The following is a 25,064-nucleotide window of genomic DNA, read 5'->3' on the forward strand; positions in this document are numbered from 1 at the left end:
AATGCAAAGATGTCCAAAAATAATTTCTCCCCAAGAGAATGTCAGCTGGCTATAAACAGTATCTCGGACTGATTCTGTTGATATCATTTCAAGGATTGTCCAGATCCAACTGCTAAAAAAGGCTTTTTAAGGCCGGGCATGCCTCGAAAACTTAATTTTTGAATTCCAGGCTTTTCATGGCCTCCTACAAACCCTAAATTTTTAATAACTAGGCCAAAACTCAGCCAAACCATTTGATCTAGTAGACAAAACTGCTTTAGTTTCACATTTTATGAGGATACAAAAACTTAATATTATGAAATTTGGAAAAAAACCTTCCATGTTCATGCCACCACTTTTAAATTGTTATGCTAACCAGGCAAACAACAAATTATGTGCCCTGGTGAACTGATTTGACTCTTCAACACAAACTCACCTTGGACAACTGTTCCCCAAACTCATCCAGTTTCTGCTGTAGTGGTGTTTTCTCAGTTTCTGTATCCATCATTTCATTTCTAATTTTACCTGGAGACACACAAACACAAAAAAATGTCCTATAAGATACAGAAGACTACAGGCTGCAGAGAAAAACTACAGCAAATGATGGTAGTTGGCAAATTGTTACATATAATCAGTGAAACTCAGCCTCTTAATATACCTCAGTTAGCATTTTGTTTATTTGTTTATGAAGATGTTTCATAGTGGCATCTTTCTAGCCTTCGAAAGGTCTTTTTTCACCACTTTAATGAACTCATGGAAACAAACATACTTTTGGTTCTTAAATAAATGTAATTCTTATCAAGGCAAAACATACATGTATTTCTTTAATTCAGAAGTATGAATTACCTCTCTTGGATTGCCCCCTTAAGACACAGACATGGACCACCAACGATAGCCAATCATCAAGAGTACAAGCAGACATGAGATGTTGATAAGTTAACTAATCAGAAGGTTTCTAACAAAATCAAACAGCTGCCGTGGGAATGTTTACATAGCTAACAGATGGAGGGATCGGGTCTGACACGGTTTGTTACTCCAGGAAGAAGTAAAATGTACTTAATGAGCACAAACAATAATGGTACGCAACACACACATCTTTGTTCAAAACAAATTCCCTCTTTCATTTCCTCACAGATATATGTTAATTACTCCATTTTAAATAAGGCTTACATGCAATACTCTGAACTTGCTGGAGTCTGCCTCGACAATTTGACGTCATACACTTTTGTTGTCCAAACCAGCCAAACCCAGACTTGTTTTTCCAGAGACACAATAAATGGTATTAGATGTTTATGTACATTGCTCTCCTATACAGTAACCCCCTACCATGTCAGATCTCATCAAAAAACATACTTTTCCAGGTAGAACTAATTCGTGGGTAGTATGTACTCCTGGAATTATCCTCATTCCTCAACCTTTCTGGGTATGAACCTTAATTTTCAGTCTGATTTATACAAACACCTTCACACATGTACTTTGGGTTGGCCTTTTCAGGGCTGCAGAAAAAGCATAATTTTGCCATTTTACAGATATAGAATAATGCCCTCAGAATATTCTTAAATAAAAATGTTGCAAACATGCAGAAAATTTGATGAATTACAGTAGTATGGAAGCTGAATACTTCTACAATCCTCCACTGTGTAACAAGAATTTCTTCATGATCAGCCATTAAACTATGTAAACCTCTATGATCTACGTCACATATTAGATTGTCTTCAAGAGTTCTACTGAAAACAAGTACATGTACCTAAATATGGTTCAACCTGTTATTGGCTACTTATGAACGACTTTTATAATTTCTGGACAGAGACTGAACAGAGGGATAATTTTCCCCATTTAGTTCTGTATAAAAAAGAATAGCTTCATATCGCACAAGACCCTACACCCTCCCACCCCCAGCTGAAATCTGTCGAATTACATTCCTTTCTTACGTACCAACAGCCAGTTCACTCCAACAATATTTGCTAATGTTTGGCTTTCTCACAGAGAGACTTTTGGCAGCCTACACTCATCGAGATGGCTCGGGACAAGGCATTTTATAAACTTTGGGGGATATACGATTCTATAATCAGGCTCCAGGACACACAATATGGTTGGTTACCACAGCGTTTTGGTATAATATTTACCCAACAGGAGAGCCAGTTAGGGAACGAGTATAAACTGAAATCTGCTGACAGATTGGAGGAAGTCTGGAAATGTTGCTTTACCCCCCTGCCATATTTATTTTTTTGGACCAAAAGAAGATCTTTGTCACATAAGAAAAGGAAAAAAAGAGAGGTTATACATGTATGCATTTCTCCAGAAGGGAAAGTTATCTTTGGAAACAGCGCTGTAGTAAGATTGCTCCTGGTTGTCGGCTGGAGATGGGAAGTTTGAGTTGGGCGAGACACAAGGCAAGTTCAGCACTAATACCTTTGCTTGGTCAGACAGATGGATACCCTGTGCCAGTTGTTTAATTATAGTGACAACAGATGTGTCCGTGGAGCTGCTGAGTGATGCCAGCATCCAAACACACCAGCCATTGAACACTCATCAGACTCAAGTCTCACAGATAAGTGCTGGTTGGGGGGAGGGTGTAGCTGCAGCTGAAAGGCCACCACCCTCCACCCCCAGCTTCCTCATCCATATCTTCAACCCCTCTTGCAGCCTCAGGAGGCTACCGCTGCAGGAGGGGTGGGGAAAACAAAGGCCAGTCACACCAGGCTATATAAGGCTACATCAGGAAACCTGAGACAGCCTCAGCCAAGGGCAGACAACTCTGACAGAGCTCTCTCTCCACACCTGTGCTCATGTGTGAAGTCCTAGACAGTCGACATGCATACACACCATTAAAAACAAAAGTGCAATTAACGTGACATGTACAGTCCTAATGAGTAGATGTTCAGCAGAGTACTTGTACCTCTGTTTTGGATGAGCACACATATATGTTCATGTGTGCTCAAGATAACCAACAGGCTATCTACACTGTATATGTCCACACAATAATTAACTTTCTCACATTCATGTATCAGTTTTCTAGCTGTATTTACCAAGACACTAGCTGCTTTACTTTTGCCTTACTTCTTAGATAATCAGTTATTTATAACATACTTCCCCCCTGTATGCACCAAACATCTGGTTAAGAAACTTTACAAGATAACTCCTGAATTATCCTCTCCACAAATGATCATCATACAAGATCTTTATATTCCTCAATAGACTCAATCACTGCTCAATTCTCATAAATCTTTTGATGTAACATAGCTAATCCATTTGAAAAAGAAAATCAGCTGCATCGTCCAAATCCAGACCACTTGACGGAATCCGTAGAGATTTCTATGAAAATCATGAAAACAGAAGTCTTCACACTTTATTAAACATGTGAACTGCAAACAATTTTAGAATTATACATGTTAAGAAGAACATGAACAGATCTTTGAACCCATCAGCACTTAGTTCTACACCAGTCTGCAGAATAACCAATTACTAAATACGTAAGAAGATATAAATGTTAAAAATTTCGACACTTGGTTCACGATGGAAGTCCTATTAGCCATGTCCATAACTGCTAAACTCGCACTCTTTTCTCCCCGCTCCACTCCCACACAAGAAGCCTGGTAGATCTACATGTACCCTGTACATCAGCTCAGACCTGCACTTTCAATCACTCCCCTGGGTACCTCAGTTAGATCATCATTACATCCCATGCCACAGCAGATATTTTAGCAGTACTACCACAGATGCTGGCCTGATGATGCCACCCACAATGGCAGTATCATACACCTGATCAATCTCCTTGTCTTACTTACTGTAAATTTTCAACCTATCCAACCTCTTAAGCACACTTTTCCAGTGGAACTTATGCACACTATTATTATGACAATGACGCCAAAAATGATTTGTCTGTCTTGCTACCACTAAAGATGTAAGCTCCACAAAACTGTTCACATTATTTCTCTACATCCCATAGTTCCCTATGAATGTTTCAAGATATTGGTAACAGTGGTAGCTGAAAAGGTCAAAGAATTAGGGTACTTATTTCTGTATTTGACTGGTCTTTTACGCAGGCTCAACATTTCACTTACACTCTGATGATCGGCATTACGGTGGAAGGAAACAAGGCAGAGTCTAGGGCAAACGCCTTGTCTTACAGAATACATTAACAGGAAATTACAGTTTGAGGGATTACAGTTTGAGTGGAAATGAATTTTCTATTTTTTAGGTGTATATTTCTATGTCTCCATTACCCTCTTCATTTTATGCACATTTTGTCATTGGTCTGAAATGATGTCATCAATGAATTTACTGGGAACCCAGGGAGAGCTTAGCGCACCCCCTCCCCTATGACTTCAAAACATAACACTGAACAAGCTTCATAAACACATTTTAAAATATCAGTTAAATTTAATCTGAGCCTTTGTAGAACACGAGTCACTTTCCTCACCCCTTAAACAAGGCCTGTATAAGACTCAGCCGAGAGCCCTAATCAAGGCTATATCTTCTGTCACATGACCATTTTGTTTCTTGTTTCTTTTACTTTAACCATGTTGTTTTAATAAAGCATCCACCTTTTTTTTATTCAGCAAAGGTTAAGTATACAGAGAGTATAAATGTGCATGTGTGTATACATATTCCTGGAGGGGTACTTCACTATCGAAAACACCTGGATTTATAAAATCTGGATAAATCTGCACGAATAAGGAATGCAAGAGTTACCAAAGTAGACTTGTACAAAACAGTCTGTACAAGTCTGAATCCACCAACATGTTTATAGCAAGGGGAAATGATAAGTGTTCAAGGCAGGACATCCCACAGATCACATGGAGGATACAGGCACGGTTGCTTTTTCCTCAGCCTGGTTTGTTTTTCTTTCCACTATTGATTGTTTTTGGCAGAGTTCCCCCCAGGAGGTATCTGATAGGTCTACTTCCCTTTTTGACTTGCTGATCATAAAACACCTCTGTTGATGCAACAAGGAACATCTGGCAACCAAAGAGATTCTTTAAAAAACACCAAAAAAAAAAAAGAGGAGAAAAATTCTCAGAATAACACTCCCTACTCTACCAGGCAAACAAAGTGGTATCAGATGTCGAATTTGTATCAAATCCAAATTTTTTGAAGAGTCCCAGATGATAGGGATTGATGTATACCGGGAGTTGATATCAGTGGAGAAGCTGCAGAATTGTTTACTAAGTGCCTCTTCACAATACCGGCTTTAGCCTGCAGAATGGATACAGAATTGCCATTATACAACCGTGGCCGTGGATTGAGAGATGTGATCCCTCGAGCTACTGCCATTGATGATCCCAGACCTAGCAGCATCTCTCTCAGACAGACAGTTCACATCTCTCTTTGTGTTCAATTACACACCATCAAATTGAGTTGAGCAGGGGAAAAAAAGACAAATGGAATTATGTTGAATTCTTGTTTTGTTTTCAGCCAGGAACTGTAGAAGCTCCACATCCGCTGGCAATCAAAAACCCTGCACACAAGACGCCTGACCGAAATCAGAACAGGCTCAAGTCTCGTGGCCAATGAAACAGGAAAACCTTCTCTACCAGACGGAACTGGTTACAGACAAAAGCTGACTTCCTCATGTAAACAATTAACTAATTCCAAGTAAAAGGTGTACCACTGTCTACCTGTTCACTTCACATAAGTGGATCTTTAATATCTTACATGTACCATTTCGAACTCGAGAACATCGGAATAAAGTGTCCCTGACGTATCAAATCCCATGCAGCATACAGGAGAGATATATTTATTAGATGGGAGCTTAAGAAGCCATTGGTCTTAAGTCTGACATTCACAGGCAATTAGTGAGCTAACCCTTTGAGCCAGCAAACGCGCACAGGATATGTGTGACCTCATAGTAATAGTTAACGGCAGTTCACAAATGGTTTAACAAAGCTACCTCAATCTCGGCAGCAAAAATATACAAAACTAAAGAGTACAAAGGAAAAAATTTTCTTTATCATGTACTTGTCCAAAGATGAATGTAACAAAGGAAAAAGCACTCACCAATTTCTGTATTGAGACCAGTGCCAATCACTACGCCCCTGCATTTGCCAGCTGCAATGTTTGTGCCCTGTCACAACACAAACAGTATACAAATTAGAGAAGGAATTAATCTGCAGATCTGCACAGGTTGCATAATTTAAGACTGAAGCACTCTTTATCAGAAAGAAAATACAACATTTCAGATGCCTAAATGTCGTTTTGTCATGTCGACTGGTCCAATTTAATTAATCAAATGAAAACAAGGCCATTTTTATTTAATTTTGTGCAGTTTCTAGAATTCAAGAAATGCACTGTGTATTATAAAATAGCATCTGATTTTCATTTGACTAATCAATATGACCAATCCCACTGAGTGAACTCAGCTACAGACAAAGTTGTGTATGTTTACAATGGATTAACTGAACAATTCTCCGGAAAGGTGAAGTCTTGACTCGTACATCTGGCACATCTTCAAATAAGCCCAAATCAGTTCTGTTAGTCTTGGTTTGGTAAATCTGTAGAACCATGTAATAAGTGCATACTTACAGAGAAAAGAACATTCTTCTTGTCCTGGTTGACAGCTCGCGGGTCTGGGATAGGATCTGTGTGTTTCATCACGCTCACACTCTCTCCTGCGGATGACAACAACAACAACAATCAGTAGATAACAACAGAGAACCCGTAAAAATCCAAACATAAACAAATTATAGGCAGAATTTAGTAAACTTCCTATAATTTCCAAGGATTTTATTTTTTTATCTGATTGGTGTTTTACGTTGAACACAAGAATATTTCACTTCTAAGACAGCGAGAAGCATTATAATGGGAGAAAACAGGGCAGTGCCCGGGGAATAATTTCCAAGAAAACTTGTATTTAGCAAAAAGAAAATCCTAAAATCTTGATAAAGCCTGAAAATTTTTATGTCTGGAGTGAAATGTGAACAAAACTGTTTTCATGCTTATAGTTTTGAGCTCAGCATACATGGGACTTCCAGACAGGGCTGAGTTGGGTGTCCGTTGTTGGTCCCCGTCACCGATGACCAAAGGACTTTAACACTAAATGGCACAAACTCAACGAATTCAGTACGACTCCAGCTGAGTTGCGTTGTTATTTTGCATACCTGAGCAATTACTTCTCATGCAACAGTCCGGTTGGGTTGAGCTGGGTCAAGCTTCCGTGTAGGCCAAAATTAATTTAACAGTCTGTTCAGCTTCCTTTTTGGCAATTTTGCTAACTACAGTTCAAAATTCCTTTACTCCTAACCTGTATGAACTTATTAACTTATACTGATGAGGGTTTAACACTACATTCAAGAATCCACGTCTTTCACATAGACGAGGACAGTGTGGTTTTGAGTATAAGAGAGGTGAGACAGACGACTTACCTGTCAGGATGGCTTGGTCAACTCTAAGGGTTGTGGAATGGATACGGACGAGGCGGATATCTGCCGGTACTTTGTCACCAACTGGAACAGACAAGAGGAACAATACAGAATGGAGAGAAACTACATGTACAATGAACGCTGGTTAAATCAAAATGTATTTATACTGGGAAGAGAATCTTTTCCTGGAAATATCAGCTGAACTTTCCTCCACTAACTGATACTGCATCCACTTTGGCCATTTTGGTCAAATATTCAAGACACTGAAAATGCCGATCTGCCTTACAATCAGCTGAAAATCCTCATGCCTGTTTACTAGATCAGCATAATGAGCATATCCCAAGAACATTTCACTTATACAACAGTTTATGAGCGGAAACATTTTACCAGGTAAATCGAGAAAAAAATTTCATACACACTTTTAAAGCAAGAACAAAGTTTACAATTTACATGTACACACAAATTCTCCAAATAGTACCAATATGCCTACATGTAGATTTTCAAAACCAATAAATGCCTGAAATCCTGAAAATTATGTAAATACTGGAAGAGGAATAATATATTGTACATGTACAAGTTGGTTTTATTGAGACAAAAATGGCTATTAAATTATTTAAATAATACAAACATGAATGCTCTACCACTGAACAAGGCCTCCCAATCTTGGCAAAACAAGAATGAATGATGGAGTCTGCCAATTATAGTGGTTTTTGCCAGAAAATGTCAATTTGCTCCCGAACAAAACGAAGCACTACCGGTGATTTATAAGCCGCCTTTACATGGTTGAGACGTGCATACAAAAATCGGGCTTTAAACCCGAGAGCATTAATTTTACAGAGCCTGCCCAGCACAGAATCTGATTTCTCCCCCGAGGACGAGGCAATGGCATAAACTCACAAGTTGTTGACCAGAAAATAAGGCTTTTACTGTAGAACACAGCCCCGGATTGATTTCTAAATCATGCAGCACTCCCAATGTGTGAGGTTAATCCAAAGGGCCAATTTTTGTGAACATACAACCTTTACGTAGGGCCAGTAATATCAGTTAACTAAATTATTTCTACAGGGCACTTTCCCAGTATTATTAACGAGAATCAGTTTAACATGCAGAACGGGGGACTGCTCAGCTCTATCACATATGTGTACTAAACTACAGAACATGCATGAACTTGTATTCAGAATTCCATTCCCTAAAATCTGGTTTGTAATCAACATTTAAGGGGGCTGAATTTATGGGTAGAAGGAGACTGCTGCCAGCAGTGAAAACATATTCTTAGAAACCATGATCTCCTTGGAAAAGCTCACTTTCATGAGACGGACATGTCACAAAGGAGTGATGCTTATTTATTTGATTGGTATTTTAGGACGGACTGAACAATATTCCATTCATACGACGGCAACTAGCAGTACGGTAGGAGGAAACCGAGCAGAGCCTGGTGGGGGGGGGGGGGGAGAGTCTGCAACCAACCACAGGTTGTTGGCAGACTTTCCTGTGTATGGTCGGAGAGGAAGCCAGCTGGAGCTGGACTTGAACTCACACTGACGAGTTATTCCGCCGTACTGGCATGCTTTCAACCTCAGCCACGGGACCTCAATGTGATTTTTCAACAGAATGACTAATTAAATGTTTTTGACTACTCTGATAATGGACTTTGGTTCAACAAGTTCTCCATAAAAAGTTCAGAATTTTCATACAAAGCTGGCAATAATACTAAAGGCAGCAAAAACTTGATTCCAGCAAAATGTGCACATTTATCTACTTACATCATATCTACTTCAACAACAATGATGGATTCTGACCTCTTTACATTAGAAATACCCCACATAAACATTATCAAAGAAGGTGGGTAAACTATAAATCCTACATGACATAAATGAAGCTTGGCTTACCCGACACTTCCACGATATCACCCGGGACAAGGTCTCTGGCCTTGATTCGCTGCACGCCCCGGTGATTTTGTCGCATGACCTTCGCAATCTCCGGCTCATACTCTTTGAGCGCTTCAATCGCACTTTCGGCATTTCGCTCCTATAACAAAGAAAGGAGAGGTATTGCTTTAAAATACTGAATAGTGAACTGATACAGCGTAATGAAGCATTCAGCAGTAAGTGTCAGACTTGCACAGGTAATATGACGCCATGTGCCCACTGGACACCCGGACACTAGCTTAGCCGCACAGCTGAACCAGTAAGGGCTAGAATCAAAACACCTACATGTACCCCATTGGTCCCGGGTGATCACTACATCAACACAGACTCAACCAGTTATCCAGCAGTAAGAAGGAATGTTTCATGATTAAGCGATTACTTCCTGTATCTCTTAGCGGTAACAAACGCTCACTCAGGTGAGAGTGTTGTGCAAAAGTATGTCTTGTACTCCTTTCTCTACAGTATCAGTGCTATATACAAGCACTAATACTTCGCAAAGTCAGTTTCTTTTTTTTAATTCTTTAGCAGGACAGAAATAACCCTGGCCATAAAAGATTTTGCCAGATCATGTCCCATGTGTATTTACATGAATAACTGCTGCATGTGCATGTAGACTGGCATAAGGCTTTAAACTGTCTTCACTGTACAGAAATAACGGCTAATAAAAGTGACATTTAGCAACCAGAATATGAAACTAGACAAAAGCTGCTGGTCAAAGTCATGTATACATGTATATGAACATTTTCCTGTCATTATATACAGTTCCCAATGTATTCTGATATGCGTGACCACATGCGGGTATACACTTACATTTAGCCCAATAGATACTGTAATGATGCTGATACTGATGGAGAGACAGGTTTACATGTATGCACAATTCAGGAAGACTACATGTACAGTGTATGGGCCAGACTGTAAAATCACTGTTGGCTGTTCCTTTTGTTCAAATACCACAGCACTTCTAGTCTGTATGTCTAGATACTGTGTGGGTAGCCCTTCTGCTGAGGAAAGATCTCTCAACAGCGTAGAAAGGCGCTAGTGGTGGCTGCAAGTGTGTTAGCGGTGGCTACAAGTGTGCTCGCGGTGGCTAGAAGTGTGCTAGCGGTCAGCTAGTGAAGGCTTTAAGTTTGCTACCGGGATGTCACCAATATCTTTTAGACCTGACTGTTATACTACTTTTATTCCTACCATCCTGTAAAATGCTTTGATAATTCTACCATGTATGCATACAGACTTTCCATTAATTAAATACTGGCATTTACAATCGTTCAAGGCCATTTTGAAAAAAATCATGTAAGAGTCTCAACCCTTAAACATATTCTGAGGGCATTATGTGTAGATTGATAAAATACTTTTTATGAAGCTCTGGAATTGGCCAACCCAACCCAACCAATGTGTTTTTGTCTCCTAAATCAAATTAAAATGATGCAAAAATAGCATTGCAAGTTTCTATTTCCTATGTAAAAAGCTTAAAAAATAGGATAATCCTAGTCAGTTTTGTGGTAAACACCCAGACAAGCTGAGAAAGGAAAAAGAGACAGGGTAAAAAAAAACCCCAAAAAACACACTAATGTTAAATACAATTCTACATGTTTTTTTTTTTTTTAGTTTTTTTTTCAAATACTACGTCCTTTCATGGCTCATCTAGGATTTCAATCTGATTTATTTTTGGACTGGCTTTCTTTATAACCTACATAATAACATTTTGCCAATACAGAAATAAGATGGCATGGCAATAAATTGAATCTAAAAGAAGGCCGAGGGGGTATTGTGAGATGCAACGAGAGGATATTATAGTATCCCTCCAACGACGACACATTCAGCAAGCTGTCGTACGAGATCCACACACACGTACATGTGGTCCATGAGGTATGATAAATATTAGATAACAATGGCAGAAACTATCAAAACCCTGCAAGCTTACATGCCATCATCAAAAGCTATGGATTTATGCCTACCATTTATTTTAGCTGATAAATGCAATAACAGCTAGTCCTGTCAGTATATAAGTACGATAATTCCACATAACGTTGGAATGCGTGACGTTACGGAAGCTTTAACTACCAGCACCGTCAGGCTCATGGCACCTGGAGAGTTGGAGATGGGGTATAATAGGCTGCACTAAGGCATAACCTAGTAAACTGACAGGGCCGGGCAAGGGGTATTTTTAACTGCCCCAATCAGCTAACATTTGACAGCGAGGGATTCCAGCCAACTCCATGCTATACCATACAAGCTTACATGAAGTGACGTCAAGAGCACCTGAAATCTAAATGTGTTCTCCTCAACTTGCCAATGCCCTGTCACAATCCTGTGATACTGTCGTATCTTGCATGATACATCTGCTGGCCGCTGCAAATCCCTCACCCCTCATGGGTAATACAGTTATGCATTTTCCTAAATCCATCTGACTACTTGTATTAGGCTATGACCATGTTCCACTGTTATGTTATCAGGTATTGTGGGAGTTAGGATTTACATAACCAAGGCCAGCATACATAACCGGATATTAATGAAATGTAGCTCTGGTGGCACATTCATCCAGCACCATATATCATATCGATAAAAATACGACGTGTACCTTAATCCATTCCTAACTTTTTAGTTGTACGATGTATGCACAATAAGTTTGCCACATTCTGTGTACTGTCCCAGGATGCTACAGCTGTCTTCAAGTCTGGCATCTGCATGTACTGTTTTGTCTTTCAGGCAAAATACACAAATGTTCACACTAACTGTGTTATTTATTTTTTTCAATTCTTTGGAGTTTGAGCATGAATGTATAATTTTATGATTGTGTTCGTTTTAATTTATCATCTTATCAAGGATCTAGGACAAGAGTGTGAGACCCTACAGGTTTCGATCTTTTCGATGTATATATCCCTGTACATAAATATGACTGTCATATTCCAGGTACACATTTCAGATCCCTTTGATGCTGCACTTACCTGCCAGACTCCCACCACTGCATTAGCTATCAAAATTGTGAGGATGACAAAGGGCTCTACAAAAGCTGTGATCTGTTCTTCACTCTCTTCAAACCACGCTAAAACCTGCAGAAATTAGAAACAAACACAGACAAACTGATTAAATGTTCATTACAACAAATGTGCATGGGCTATTCCTTACAACCTGTTACCAGCCTATCAAGCCTTTATCAATCAACAGGAGAACAGTTTTATGGCAGCCATACTGGTACGTGTACATACATACAAAGCTAAAACAAGCACTGTATGTTCCGTCAAGCCTGGAAATATGCAGGAGGATAAGGACAATGTGCATGTCCTTTAACATTAATATAATATAGATGCTTTACATATTTTTTTACCTTAACACCAGAGGGAAATTAGCATCAACACAGCATTATGTTGTGTTTTGACAGGAATAACAGCTCAAATAACAATGTACAAATTTTCTATACTTGCATGCAATGCCAAAAGCTACAGGTAGCAGCACATGGATATGGCAATGTGCCGATACCTTGTCTTATCTGTTCTCCACATATCAGTCAAATTGTCAGGACTTTCCAGAATGAGTCTCTGGGTTATCACAGACCTCCTACAGCTACATGTAATTTATCTGCCTGTCATTAAATACCATGCCCAAGAACTTTTTAATTGGAGAAACATTTTCCACCATTCAAGACCGCCAAACTATTAAGGTAAAATTATATTTTCACTGACACACAACAAAATTGGCCCTCAACTTTCACACGTCATGATACCTGTACAAAGCCGAGCTAACACAGAATTCTCAAAGTTACAACTCCACAAACAAGCGTGTCATCCCTAATCACAATGGAAGCTTTGTAGCAAAGTTTTGCTTCTACCCTGGGTAAGCATGTGATAAGAAGCCTGCCTCCAGCAGAGATAAACAAGCCTGTGATCCAAATGAGCAGATCTACACATGGAGTCTGAACGAACAAGTCACGAGTGCTTACTTCATGTGGTTCAGTACTTATGGTGCTCATTAATTGGCTTCTCATTTGAAAGAAGAAAATTTAAATATCAATCAAATACCACTGAAAAGAGCATGCTTTTCTTTGCAGGTGCATGCCATAAAAAAATTCTCATATGTACCTCAAGTTGATAAATTATAAATAAAGTCAGCGCCAAAATCCACTGTGGGCGACTCCATTTTGCCTAAGAACTAGTCCTGAAGTCTTCTGTGTTAGAAGGAGAATTGCCGTTGGAAACTGCCGAAGTGCAGTTCGTACATTTCCAATAGAACTCTTCTTCCCTGAAGATAGCGAACAGTACAGTTCGTTTTCCGCTTGACAATCGGTAAACCGGAATGTTTGACAGGGGTTCCGAGTTTAAACGAACAAGCCGGCAGTTTTAATGACTCTCATTGGCTGAGAGGCAAAACACACCCAGCATAAATTAAGGTGTTAAAGATGGAGGACGTGATCGACTCAGTGATTTATGCCAGCCTTGCTGTTTTCAGGCTTTACATGTATGCCGAGGAAAAATGGCAAAATTATGCAGCAGGCAATATCAGATAGAAAAACGTGCTCTTTTCAGCCTATAGTGTCATGTTTTTAAGTTTTTTTTTTCTCCTTTAAAAAAACAGTTGAACCAGAAGACATCTCACATGCACAAATGAACTCTATTTCACATGTACATTTAGGCCTAGCTCTATTTTGACAAGCGAGAATTAGTAACTAGAACTGAGAAAGAATATGTGTATGGTACGTACATATGTAACATCACTGATTTTGTAGGTCAACTTACATGTGGATGTTCTTGATATTTACTGATGTGCAAAAAAACCCCAATGAATCCAGACCAAAAACTTCGGTGTACAATCTAGCCAACAAGGCTGCTTGCTGCTCATGTTTATTGGCTTGTACAGGTAATGGGCAGTCACAGACTGTGGCAAGTACTTCATCGGAACATAAATCACTGCACTGAGGGAGACCCCATATAACTGGTGGGGAATTCCCTGGGCAGTAACCCAGCTCAGCTGGCAGTATGCAGGATATTCCATAAGATCCAGGCATGACCCTCAAATGGCCAAGTGAGATAACAGCGCTTCCTATGACCTTAACACTGAAAGCCCATCAATTCATAAATGGGAAAATTCTGAAATAAATCCTGTTCAGGTATAAAACAGGCTCACCTACATAAAAATAAAACAGGGCACGTTTTCATTAGGGACCGCATGCAGGCAGATTGCAGAAGGAAGTAATAGCTTGTGTATAGGGTTGAGAGAGATCGAGGGTGGGGGAGATGGCATTATAGGGGGTGTAGCAGAAGCCACAGGGAAACAGTTCTCCTGTAACCAGACACCTATACCTCTGATCACTACAACAAGGCTACTGTGGCCCACATCTTCACCATGCCCTCTGCACATTCACCCAAATTAGGCAGACTCAAAACTACTTCTACTAACAGTGCATGTACATTTATCTAACTGTAGCAAATCCCTGGTAGACTTGAACAGCGCTTAATGCTGTTATTATACACAGTACATCTGCCACGTGGTCTTGCACCACCGTCCACTCACAGACGTACACAGGAGCTTCCACTTTACCACACACCAGATGATAGATAAGAGACATAAATGTCCATCTCCGATCCCTGGGCACATATATCAGGGAAGAGAAGAAAATGTTATTGTTGTCGTCATTATGAAATAGCCTGAAAGTTCACCCTCCATATCCATATCCATGTTTTCACCCTACTTTCGTTTTCTTCTGATTTTTTTTTCTAATTTCACACAAAGGTGTTTTTTCTCAAACTTCAGTAATTCCAGAATCCAGTCCTTGAACGGGGAGAAGTTAAACCTCCAGTAACATAGTCTGATTCCAATAAAAAACAACAGTCGCCATAGAACAGTAAGATAGTAATCAAGTAGTTGCGGAATTGCCAAACCAAAAACGATCCATGACAACCGCACAAATTCACAAATTAAATACATTTACAGACAGTACATCTACTGTGGTTGAAAGCCGTCTGTATCCATAATGATCCATCTCAAGCACGAACGAGACTGTAGCGCCATCTGACAACAGGGGGAGTAAACCAGCCAAAAGGATGACTAGACTTGCTTAGTGTTACTATAATGATTAGCACAGGTTTTATCTGTCTTGAACAGCCTTATTTTTTTTTCTGGGCTCCATCACATGACTTGTATGTACGACTGTCAGAACAAGATGGAGGCCACAGTAGGTGTAGTGTCTGAAAATGTTTGAATTTGTGTGGTTGTCATGGATCATTTTTGGTTCGGTGAGACTCAGAACAGGTTAGTGGATTATGGGGACCACTGGGTTGACATCGATTTACGATAGGGAAGATTTAATGCGTGTGTGAAGATGCGGTAAATATGGCTTACTGTCAATCCAACACATTAGAAGCAGTTATTCTCTGGAACTCTCCTAACCCTTCGTGTTGGTCGATACGAAGAGTTACATTTCGCCACTAGTAACCAAGATTAGCACACTTCCTTAGAACAATACCCGAGATCTTGGACTAAAAATCTTCAAGACAACACTAAATAGTGAAGCTTTCCAGACTCCTTCATATCTAAAATTAACTACATCATACATGTGCAGGTTTATCTCAATTTCAAAAGCATGTATATTTTTCAAGTTTAAAAGCTCTTTTCGCCATTTTGTGAATACAAAAGACCAAAGCATACAGTGTAAAGCTATAGCACAACGACAGTGAGAGAGTTGGCAAATGTAATACCCGTTACATGCCGCCTCTTGTCAATTTATTTTGGCTTTCTACTTGGGTTTTATTCTAAGTGTTCAGGTAAATGCTTAAACATTACAAAATTGCACATTGCCTAGCATTTTCTTCCTCTCTAATATCGTATCAGTCTATTAACTTTATCTATTCCCATCTTGAGCCACATCATTAGTAACACCATGAGATCGTTATCAACTCCATCTCCATATAATCCTGGATACTGGCAATACTGATGTCGGCCAAATCAAGACAAATCTGTGAATAATAATTGAATACACCCTCCATCCCCTTTAGATAGATATTGATTCCTCCGCATGTCAGGTAACTGTACATAGTGCCGTATATGTAGTGCATGGTCTGTGATCATAACTTGACAGGGTTTGTTGGGAAGTGTCGATGGTGATAGGCCAGTCCAGACAGTGTCACCAGGCTCTACCGGTTACAGCTTTCATACATATAAGCATAATGTATATCAAACTTCTATACAGTTCGCACAGAAGGGCACCTAGTAGGTAAAAACTTTTATGAAATAATAAATTATAAGTGATTCACTGTACATGCATCAGCAGCGGAGCACACCATCGCATTACATTTGAAACACTTGGTCAGCAAGTATTACCATGTACACCTGACACAACATGTCCATTTGCAGTTCTCATGATCTCCACAAGTTTATTAACTATTAACATAACTGCAAGGTGTACATGTACTGTAATGAACCATGTTTTGTATGATGTACATGTACTGTAATGAACCGTGTTTTGTATGATGTACATGCACTGTAATGAACCATGTTTTGTATGATGTACATGCACTGTAATGAACCATGTTTTGTATGATGTATATGCACTGTAATGAACCATGTTTTGTATGATGTACATGTACTGTAATGAACCATGTTTTGTATGATGTACATGCACTGTAATGAACCATGTTTTGTATGATGTACATGCACTGTAATGAACCGTGTTTTGTATGATGTATATGCACTGTAATGAACCATGTTTTGTATGATTTACATGTACTGTAATGAACCATGTTTTGTATGATGTACATGTACTGTAATGAACCATGTTTTGTATGATGTACATGTACTGTAATGAACCGTGTTTTGTATGATGTACATGCACTGTAATGAACCGTGTTTTGTATGATGTACATGTACTGTAATGAACCATGTTTTGTATGATGTACATGTACTGCAATGAACCGTGTTTTGTATGATGTACATGTACTGTACATTCTTTGCGGAAGTATAGATCCCCAAGGACTCCTGTCAAGAATGATTCAGCATACCTCCTTCTATTCCTCTATTAAAAGGACTTGATAATGTCAGCGTCAGTGCCAGTTGTATCAGCGTACATCGAATTACATGAAAAACCTTTCAATCTTCTCAAACCTGATTTTCAATTCAAAGCACAAAGACAACAGTTCAGCATTGGTCTTCACCAAATTCGCTGCAAGATCTCACTACACTATTCAACGAGTTAGTATGTGGAAACTCATTTTCTACGCAATGAATCTATTTTGGGGAACATTTTGACAACAAATCCAGTCATTTTGAACAGACATGGGGATTACAAAAAAATAGGGGACTATAAATAGCTGGATGTTTTAATACTATATGTACATGTAAGTTGGTGGTATGAACTCAGGACAAGGCAAAAATCACCACCAGTAGGTATCTTAGAACCAATAAAAAGTGCTCATGTACTTCGGGATACAACAACAAGCATTTTGTACCAACATGGTGACTTTAACCCCAGTTCATAAAAGACATCACCTTCTGCATCAGTATCCCACCTTCTCAAGGCCAGCGATGAAGACAGTTTTTTATTGTCCCCTATCTTACTGTTTTATGACCACAGAACCATTGTTACAGCAGGTTCCCCATGACCTGCCCTTAATAGCCCCAAGCCACTCACAATCCTGAAGACATACATACAGCACTACTGTTCTCTAGATGTTAACTATTGTAGGTCAGCCATAATATCAGAGAGGTCAAAATGCAACACTGACTTTTGAAGCAGGTCAGTAAAACTGTTTATCTGGGTATAAAATTTACCACATACTGACAGACAGTTATAAAGGTACCTGGACATCTCATACTGTGGACATGTTTGTTGGCCAGAAGAATGTCTTTTTAAGTTTTCTTTACAGGAACATGATCATATCCGCAAGTGCTCAAGGGTTACCATGCTTCTACTAATAGATTTCCATTTGTAGGTCAATTCTTTTTATATAGTTCTTTTCTCTGACTGTTGCGAAGGCAGAAGACAGTGTGCAGAAAAATTCTGCAATCCCCAAGGACTCCTAAATAAACATAGTAGTAGCAGATATACAGTATATATATATATATATATAGTATATAAGTATGCACAAAAGCACAGTGTATACTCACTTTGCTTCTTTATTTTGAAAGAATTTGTACCTGTGCTCCAGCAGGTACAATTATACAATTAAGGGGCTGAGGGGGTAGAGATATCGCAAGGATTCCATATGCAATGCAAAGACAAGTACTGAACTCTGGGGACCAGAAGAACAGAATGATGAGTAGTGGCCCTATTGAACAGCTCTTCACACTAGAGTGAAACAAGTCACATTGAGACACACTAGTCTATGCCTAGTCTCAATCTCTCAGACAAAAAATGCTGACGAACTCAGGTCTTACAAGAAAATAATACTAAAAGTTATTTTGGGAGGTGGCTTGCCCTAGTGCCCTGGCACATAATGTTGACTTCATGTCAGAAAGATGGGCTCTGTTCCAGTTGAAGGTGGTGCTGACGTCAGAGTTCTCCTAACTCCAACCCCTCCGGAATCAATTCTCGCCAATTAATTACCTGTAACAAGGCTTTAACAGAGTGTTTGAGAAGAGGGATGCCCAAACCCTGGGAACTTGGGTCCACCATCAAGACCTACATGTACATTTATATGTGCTATACATGCAAAGCCTAACTCTTTAACAAGACTGCATCTAACATATTTGTGTGTGTATTTTTTTTTTCCATTTAGTAAATAAACGCAAGATTTAAATTCTATTTTCTATATCGAACCATACATACATGTACAGGTAATAACAAAACAATGCCACAAACACTGCATCAAATTCAAGAACTGAGTCAAAAGGTTTAATAGTATTGCAAACGCAAATTTTCTCCAAATACAGAGTTTGTTTTCTTTTTTATTTTATTGACGTACTAAGCCTCGTCACAGAACTGACAACTGCAATATGTTCTCACTTTAGGGCGAGAAGCAAAACCCCACATCTCTCCAATGAAGCACGGCTTATAAAGAAAACATCTACGTATGTCAGAAAGTGAAATACAAATAAGAAAAAAACAATGACAAATGTCCTAAAATTCATTACGTAACAAAACACAGCAAATGACAAAGTGTCTTCTATCATCCATATACATAATGTTCATTCCAATTTTGCCACCTGGGCTTGAAGGCTAAATAAAAACTGGCAGAAGCTCGCACAAATCTACATTTAACTCCTCTAGTTTACTGTCTCTGCTCAGAAAACATCTGATTTACAGGAAATTTTTCTGAAGACCAGCAAATGTAAAGCACCATGCCACATGTCTTGGTTTTGTAATGACACTCATATAAGGTATCATTTTAATTCAGGTGTGAATGCTATGTAGCCCCAATTCTTCCTCCTGTGAACGCTTTCAAACAGAACAGCTAGATCGCAAAAACTGTACATCAAGAGCCAGGAAGATCAATATTTCAATATTATGTGAACCACAAGAGCAGCCCTTTAAAACATGAGGAGTCAGCAAAGATCAAAATATCATAACATAATTGTGCTATCCATGATAACTGGATTATTTACATTCACAAAAATTTCACCTGTACATGATGGTAAATATACATGTAAAGTTTAAATAAAAGGTGCAATAAATTGTACATTTGAATGCATTTCATTTCATATTAAAAGTACAAAATATTGAGTATATGCACTATTAGATAAACTTGAAATCCTGTAGATTCCTGCTGTTTATCTTGAAGGGGTTACTTCAACTTCAATATATTTTCCTTTAAACTGTGCAATTTGATAATAAAATCCACACACTTTTTCAGGTCTTGGATGTTGACTTCATTTTTATAGAAATGCCTGAAACAACTGATGGAATTTTTAAAGGTGGTCTAGGAGAAATGCTTGGAAAATTCCACACACTTCTGGAAATGATAAGCCAACCCACAGGTGTTTTTAAGGGCGGATGTACTTGTATCTCCAACATTCCCAGTTTCAAATATACACCTGTAACTGTACGCGATCACCTTAACCATGTGAGTAGTGCTCATCATCCAAAAGATAATAAATGGCAAAACCAAACAACATACATGTACCTTGAATACATGAATTTTGAGAATTATAGAAAATTTGCCAAAGAATTTAAATTGCATCAAATGAGGTTAAAATGAATCAAACTTACTTTTTTAATATCGGTTTATAAAGTCACACCTATATAACTTTTCAGCCGACATACACACACAACTACCACTGCCAGACGAAATAGACAACTCTGATCTCTCCTTACGCAAAAACCATAAGTTCCTAAACCCTACAGCTGATAGAAATGTCAAAGATACCAGAAACCGCCAAAGATTTGATAGTGGACAAAAACTTCATTCTACATTGAACCAGATTTTCTGCTTTTCCAATAGATATTGAAAGTAAGAGATACATGTACATCCGAGCTGATCGGAAAGCATACATTCAGAGTGACACGTGAAAGTTTTTAGAAAACGGAAGGAAAATGAGTTTACAGCAATGTTAACTTTGGCAGATTTTGTGGTTGGAAGAACTTTGATTGCCAGTTTGTGTTCGCAAACACATTGGTAACATCTGGATCAGAACTCTACCACCAGCCAAACGAGCACCGACAGACTGCCAATATCTGACTGTCAGCCGTGGAATAACCGTGGTTACATCTGGCAGGTATACTTGTGGGCCGAGTGTGGTGAGCACGGAACAGGTAAGACTGACAACCAGATTTATCCATCCTGGACAGGTGGCAGCCATTACACCATATGTGCCATAGCCAATTTAATCATTCCCTCTAAATTTATCTCCCTCTGGAAATGATCTCCACAAGGTTTGTGAATCGCACCTCCCACTGGAATAGTTTGTGAACCAGATGACACTAATGCCTCACACCACAATGAATGAAGAAATCAGAACGTCTGACTGACTACAATTCTACTGCCATGCAGGAACACAAGATTTAAGTCAATTATTATTATTATTTATATAATAAATTAATTTGGTTACATTTCTCAGTCATAAATGTCAATTCACTTATTCTTACAAAAAGAAAGGAAGGTGGTGATCAGCACGGCTTAACTCCAAAACTCTAATCATTCCACCACATGGACAGCTGTTTAAAGAGGATTTAATATTACAAATCTGTTGGTAATGTTAAAAACAAAAATTATAACAAAATTTAAAATGATACCACCAAAAACAATCCATGACACCAATTCAACCCAATGATTTCAATTATCTACTCTGATGTCAAGTGAACATCTAAGATATACAGTTTTTGAACACAGATGACCAAAAATACAGCAGCAATGACATGTTCACGAGCTTTGTAATAACCAATCATTTCCCAGTTCTACTCTAGTATTCATTTTCATTCAGAACTTCAGGTGCATGTACTAGTTCCACTACCAAAAAAAGCACAAGGATCAATTGTTTCAGCAAATAATATATAAATTGCATTTTCCTCTTCATATAAAAAAAAAAAAAAATCAAACAATGGATCGATTCCCCGCAATACACACGTGCTAACCCATGAGAGAATGGCTTAGTACGAGATCAATAGAAACGTCTAGGTCTGGAGCAAGCTGCCTGCCAAGATCAATTGGTGTCCAACAAACTAAGGCCAGAGGGGAGTCATATTTCCGCAATTTGATCATTTCTCTCTTTTTTATTTTTTCTCTTTCCTGTGGTGGATAGACACACGAACAGCTGACCAGGGTTAGAGGTCTGACAAAGTGCCAGTACACGTAAACCTGCACACTGCTAGTTCCAGATGGAATTGCTTTTATTATTATCGGGCATGTCAGAAGAGCTGACCAATGATTGGCAGACTTTTCATGTTCTCTTACTTGTCATTACCCTCACTGAGCCTCACAAAAAGCTCTCAACCAAAATCCATCTCGAATAACCATGGCAACCTGCTCTGTAGGTAATGTAAATGCTGATCTATAGTTGGACATGGTCGCCAAAGATCAGGTGTGTGCGAAGTCAATTTTTACAAACAATATACGGCCCTTAGAAATTCCCAGCAGCTCTGGCACTCAAATGGTGATCTACACTGGCATGCACTCACTTTAAGCATGCCTTGCAATTTATTACAGTATAGAAGCATGGTTCTCGTCTATGGTTCTTCACACCTGGTAAATGTAAATGCACGAGCCAACAAGCTGTTGTTGTTACTGTACATTGCCTACCTGTGGAACAGCTCTGTACACAGCAGGCTGTTTAATGAGGGCATGAATTTGTCAGGGCAGGTGCAAGGGTTTTATTGTGGTCTGATATCGGCGGAAATCATCAATTACAGTCCCATTTGCTTTTTATTAATGTTGTGATAGCACCTGTATCTGGAAGATTGTGCTGTTCTCAAAAATACAAAATGGAAACATGTTTTCCATTCCAAACAGTTTTATTACAAAATCCTAAACAACATACAGTTTTAAATTTTATCATCATGGTGATATCAGTTGATTATTTTGACACTGGTAACCATCTCCTCTTCAAATAGATATGAAGTGGCCAGAGCTAAAAACAAGCCAGCTACTTGCCTAATGACAACTCGCAGATTTCCAAATAATCTAAAATACAAATGAAATCTCATCTGCCTACATGCACATGTATGCATGTCTCATGAAAACACAAAGTTTGTAATCTTTTGTTTTGATTTGTGTTTTACGAGCAAGCCTACTCTAAATCATCCAAAAATAAAAATAAATAAAAGTGGAAATTCACCTTTTTCATTTGTCTGATGTTGATATTTTTATGATCTTTCCTGTTTTTCAAGACTATGCCCATTACGAAATGTTTCCAACAGGAAAAATTGCTGGGACAGCCCATATCTTCCACAAATTAGATGATTTTTTATGTTTTATTTATATACCCTCTACTGACAATGAAGAAGAACTATTCGTCCCTTAAATTAACTATATAAATTTATGTCGCCTTACTGCAACACATCCCTGGAATTTGAAAAGACAGAAAATCGTATGTTGTTTTGGTAAAGGTGTATATGTGCATCCCTGTACAAGTACCACTTTGTTAAAACTGTACAGGAGCCTGTTTACATGTAGGCCCACGGTAATTTGTAAAACCTTAGGCCTGCACAAGAGGATGAACTAGCATGACCTGGAAACCTGAACACAAATGTCCTTCTACAACCTGGGGATATACAATGTAAACACTGGAAATCTTCCTGAACAGTGCAGTGTCAATAGTCCCTGATGTAATTCGGATACATCAGACAACAGCGCTTTATGCATAGGCAACTCTGAAAACAAGCCTTAGAAGTGCTGCGTGTTCACCAATGTGAACACACATGCACACATACGGAGTCTTTCTCCTCATAAAACTTTCCACGCTTTTTCTTCTGAGACAATTACGACTGCATAAGGTTGATTCAACTATAAAAAAAGAATTAAATAATTGCAAATCAATTATATTGATTAATGACCTAAACCTGACTGGCGCGCGCTCACTCATCAATGAAAACTGCTTCAGTGAAAGGTTCACCTAGATCTAGTCTTTAGCATACGATGGTAACAGCTCCATGAAACCTCAGGGAAATCAATTCCCTTCAATCACAAATGCATGCAATATGATCCCCAACAGTCAAAAGGAATCGAAACGAAGAAGATGTCTAGTCCTGATGCAAGTTAGATGATGTAGCCTATGTTTACAGTGGGACAGAGTCGATACAATACAGGTAGCACTGGTGTGAGAAGAAATTTCCTTTCTCTCACTATTGGAATTACATGAAGGTTTATCCTCATGAACAGTTGCACAAGGACTATCCAAAGATGAACAAGGAGATCCAGACTGTTCCTCTGCTCTTTGGCAGTGGGGTCTGATAACACTGTGGCAGAGTTGGGGGGATGCCAGAAGTTTCTCCGGCACACAGCACCTGTATATATATCGACAGTTCCCTCTTGATAAAGCAGATTTCAGAGCCATACCGATGATAAGCGAGGGAAAATGTGCCCGTCTGAACAACGGATGCGATGGCATAGAGGGGAAATCTAGAAGGTGCTAACCATGTCACAGGCTAATATAAAACCATCACAATCGAGACTGGCAGAGAAACACGTAGCATCTGGAGGATGTTTAGAGGGGCGCATAATCCTTGTCAGTCCCAGCTCTATGCAATCTGGTCAAAGACTCTGCTCAAAGCTCTAACAGCTAGACCTTTCATGAAGAAACCACAATTCACAATCTGCTCAAGACAAATTGCTTTGCGTAATGTTTGTTCTAACTACTGCCGTTTTTATCAAGAAATGTGGCAAGAGGAAGACAAACTGCACAAAAAAAAGACAGCCCTGCCAGCAACATCTTGAAATTGGCAAAAGGTCAAGCGGCAAAGTCAACTGCATATGCAACTGGAAAGCAACATTCCACAATCCTGGGCATCTTCTTCTGTAATCAATGATAAATGCAATCCAGGGTGAGCTAAAACGAGAAGCACCAGAAACTTCTCAAAATGGTGAAGACTTGCATCTGCCGTATAAATTCACTAGCAAAAAAATAAAAATAAGTGCAATAAAATATTACTTTTAACAGTGAAACACACCTTTCCAGTGGTTTATCATCATAACAGTACCTTCCAAACAAACCTCAAAACAATCTCTCTAAGGTGAATAGGCAACACAGTAACTTGGTATAAATTTTAGGCCAAATTTAGGCATTCTGCACCACTTAAATGGATGACAGCAGAAGAGCAGTATGATCTGTCACACACTGAGACTCTACATCCTCACAACATCAGAACTACATATATCTTGTCATTCTGCCATGATAAAATCAAATTCTTGCCTCGGGAAATGTCAACCCTTGGCTA

The 25,064-nt window shown here is 38.9% G+C and overlaps 1 protein-coding gene across 1 annotated transcript in view; it reads right to left on the bottom strand.

The window, feature by feature from the left end:
- Positions 1 to 25,064, bottom strand: part of LOC135476700 (calcium-transporting ATPase sarcoplasmic/endoplasmic reticulum type-like) — a 61,117-nt gene that overhangs the window by 18,429 nt on the left and 17,624 nt on the right. The window contains exons 4-9 of the mRNA XM_064756813.1: positions 12,217 to 12,321; positions 9,230 to 9,368; positions 7,344 to 7,424; positions 6,505 to 6,590; positions 5,980 to 6,046; positions 416 to 504 (exon numbers count right to left, since the gene is read on the bottom strand). Coding sequence (XP_064612883.1) covers positions 416 to 504; positions 5,980 to 6,046; positions 6,505 to 6,590; positions 7,344 to 7,424; positions 9,230 to 9,368; positions 12,217 to 12,321 — 567 coding nt within the window. The remainder of the gene's footprint in view (positions 1 to 415; positions 505 to 5,979; positions 6,047 to 6,504; positions 6,591 to 7,343; positions 7,425 to 9,229; positions 9,369 to 12,216; positions 12,322 to 25,064) is intronic.

The sequence above is a fragment of the Liolophura sinensis genome, chromosome 10, assembly GCF_032854445.1.
Source record: "Liolophura sinensis isolate JHLJ2023 chromosome 10, CUHK_Ljap_v2, whole genome shotgun sequence".
Classification (NCBI taxonomy): Eukaryota; Metazoa; Mollusca; class Polyplacophora; order Chitonida; family Chitonidae; genus Liolophura; species Liolophura sinensis.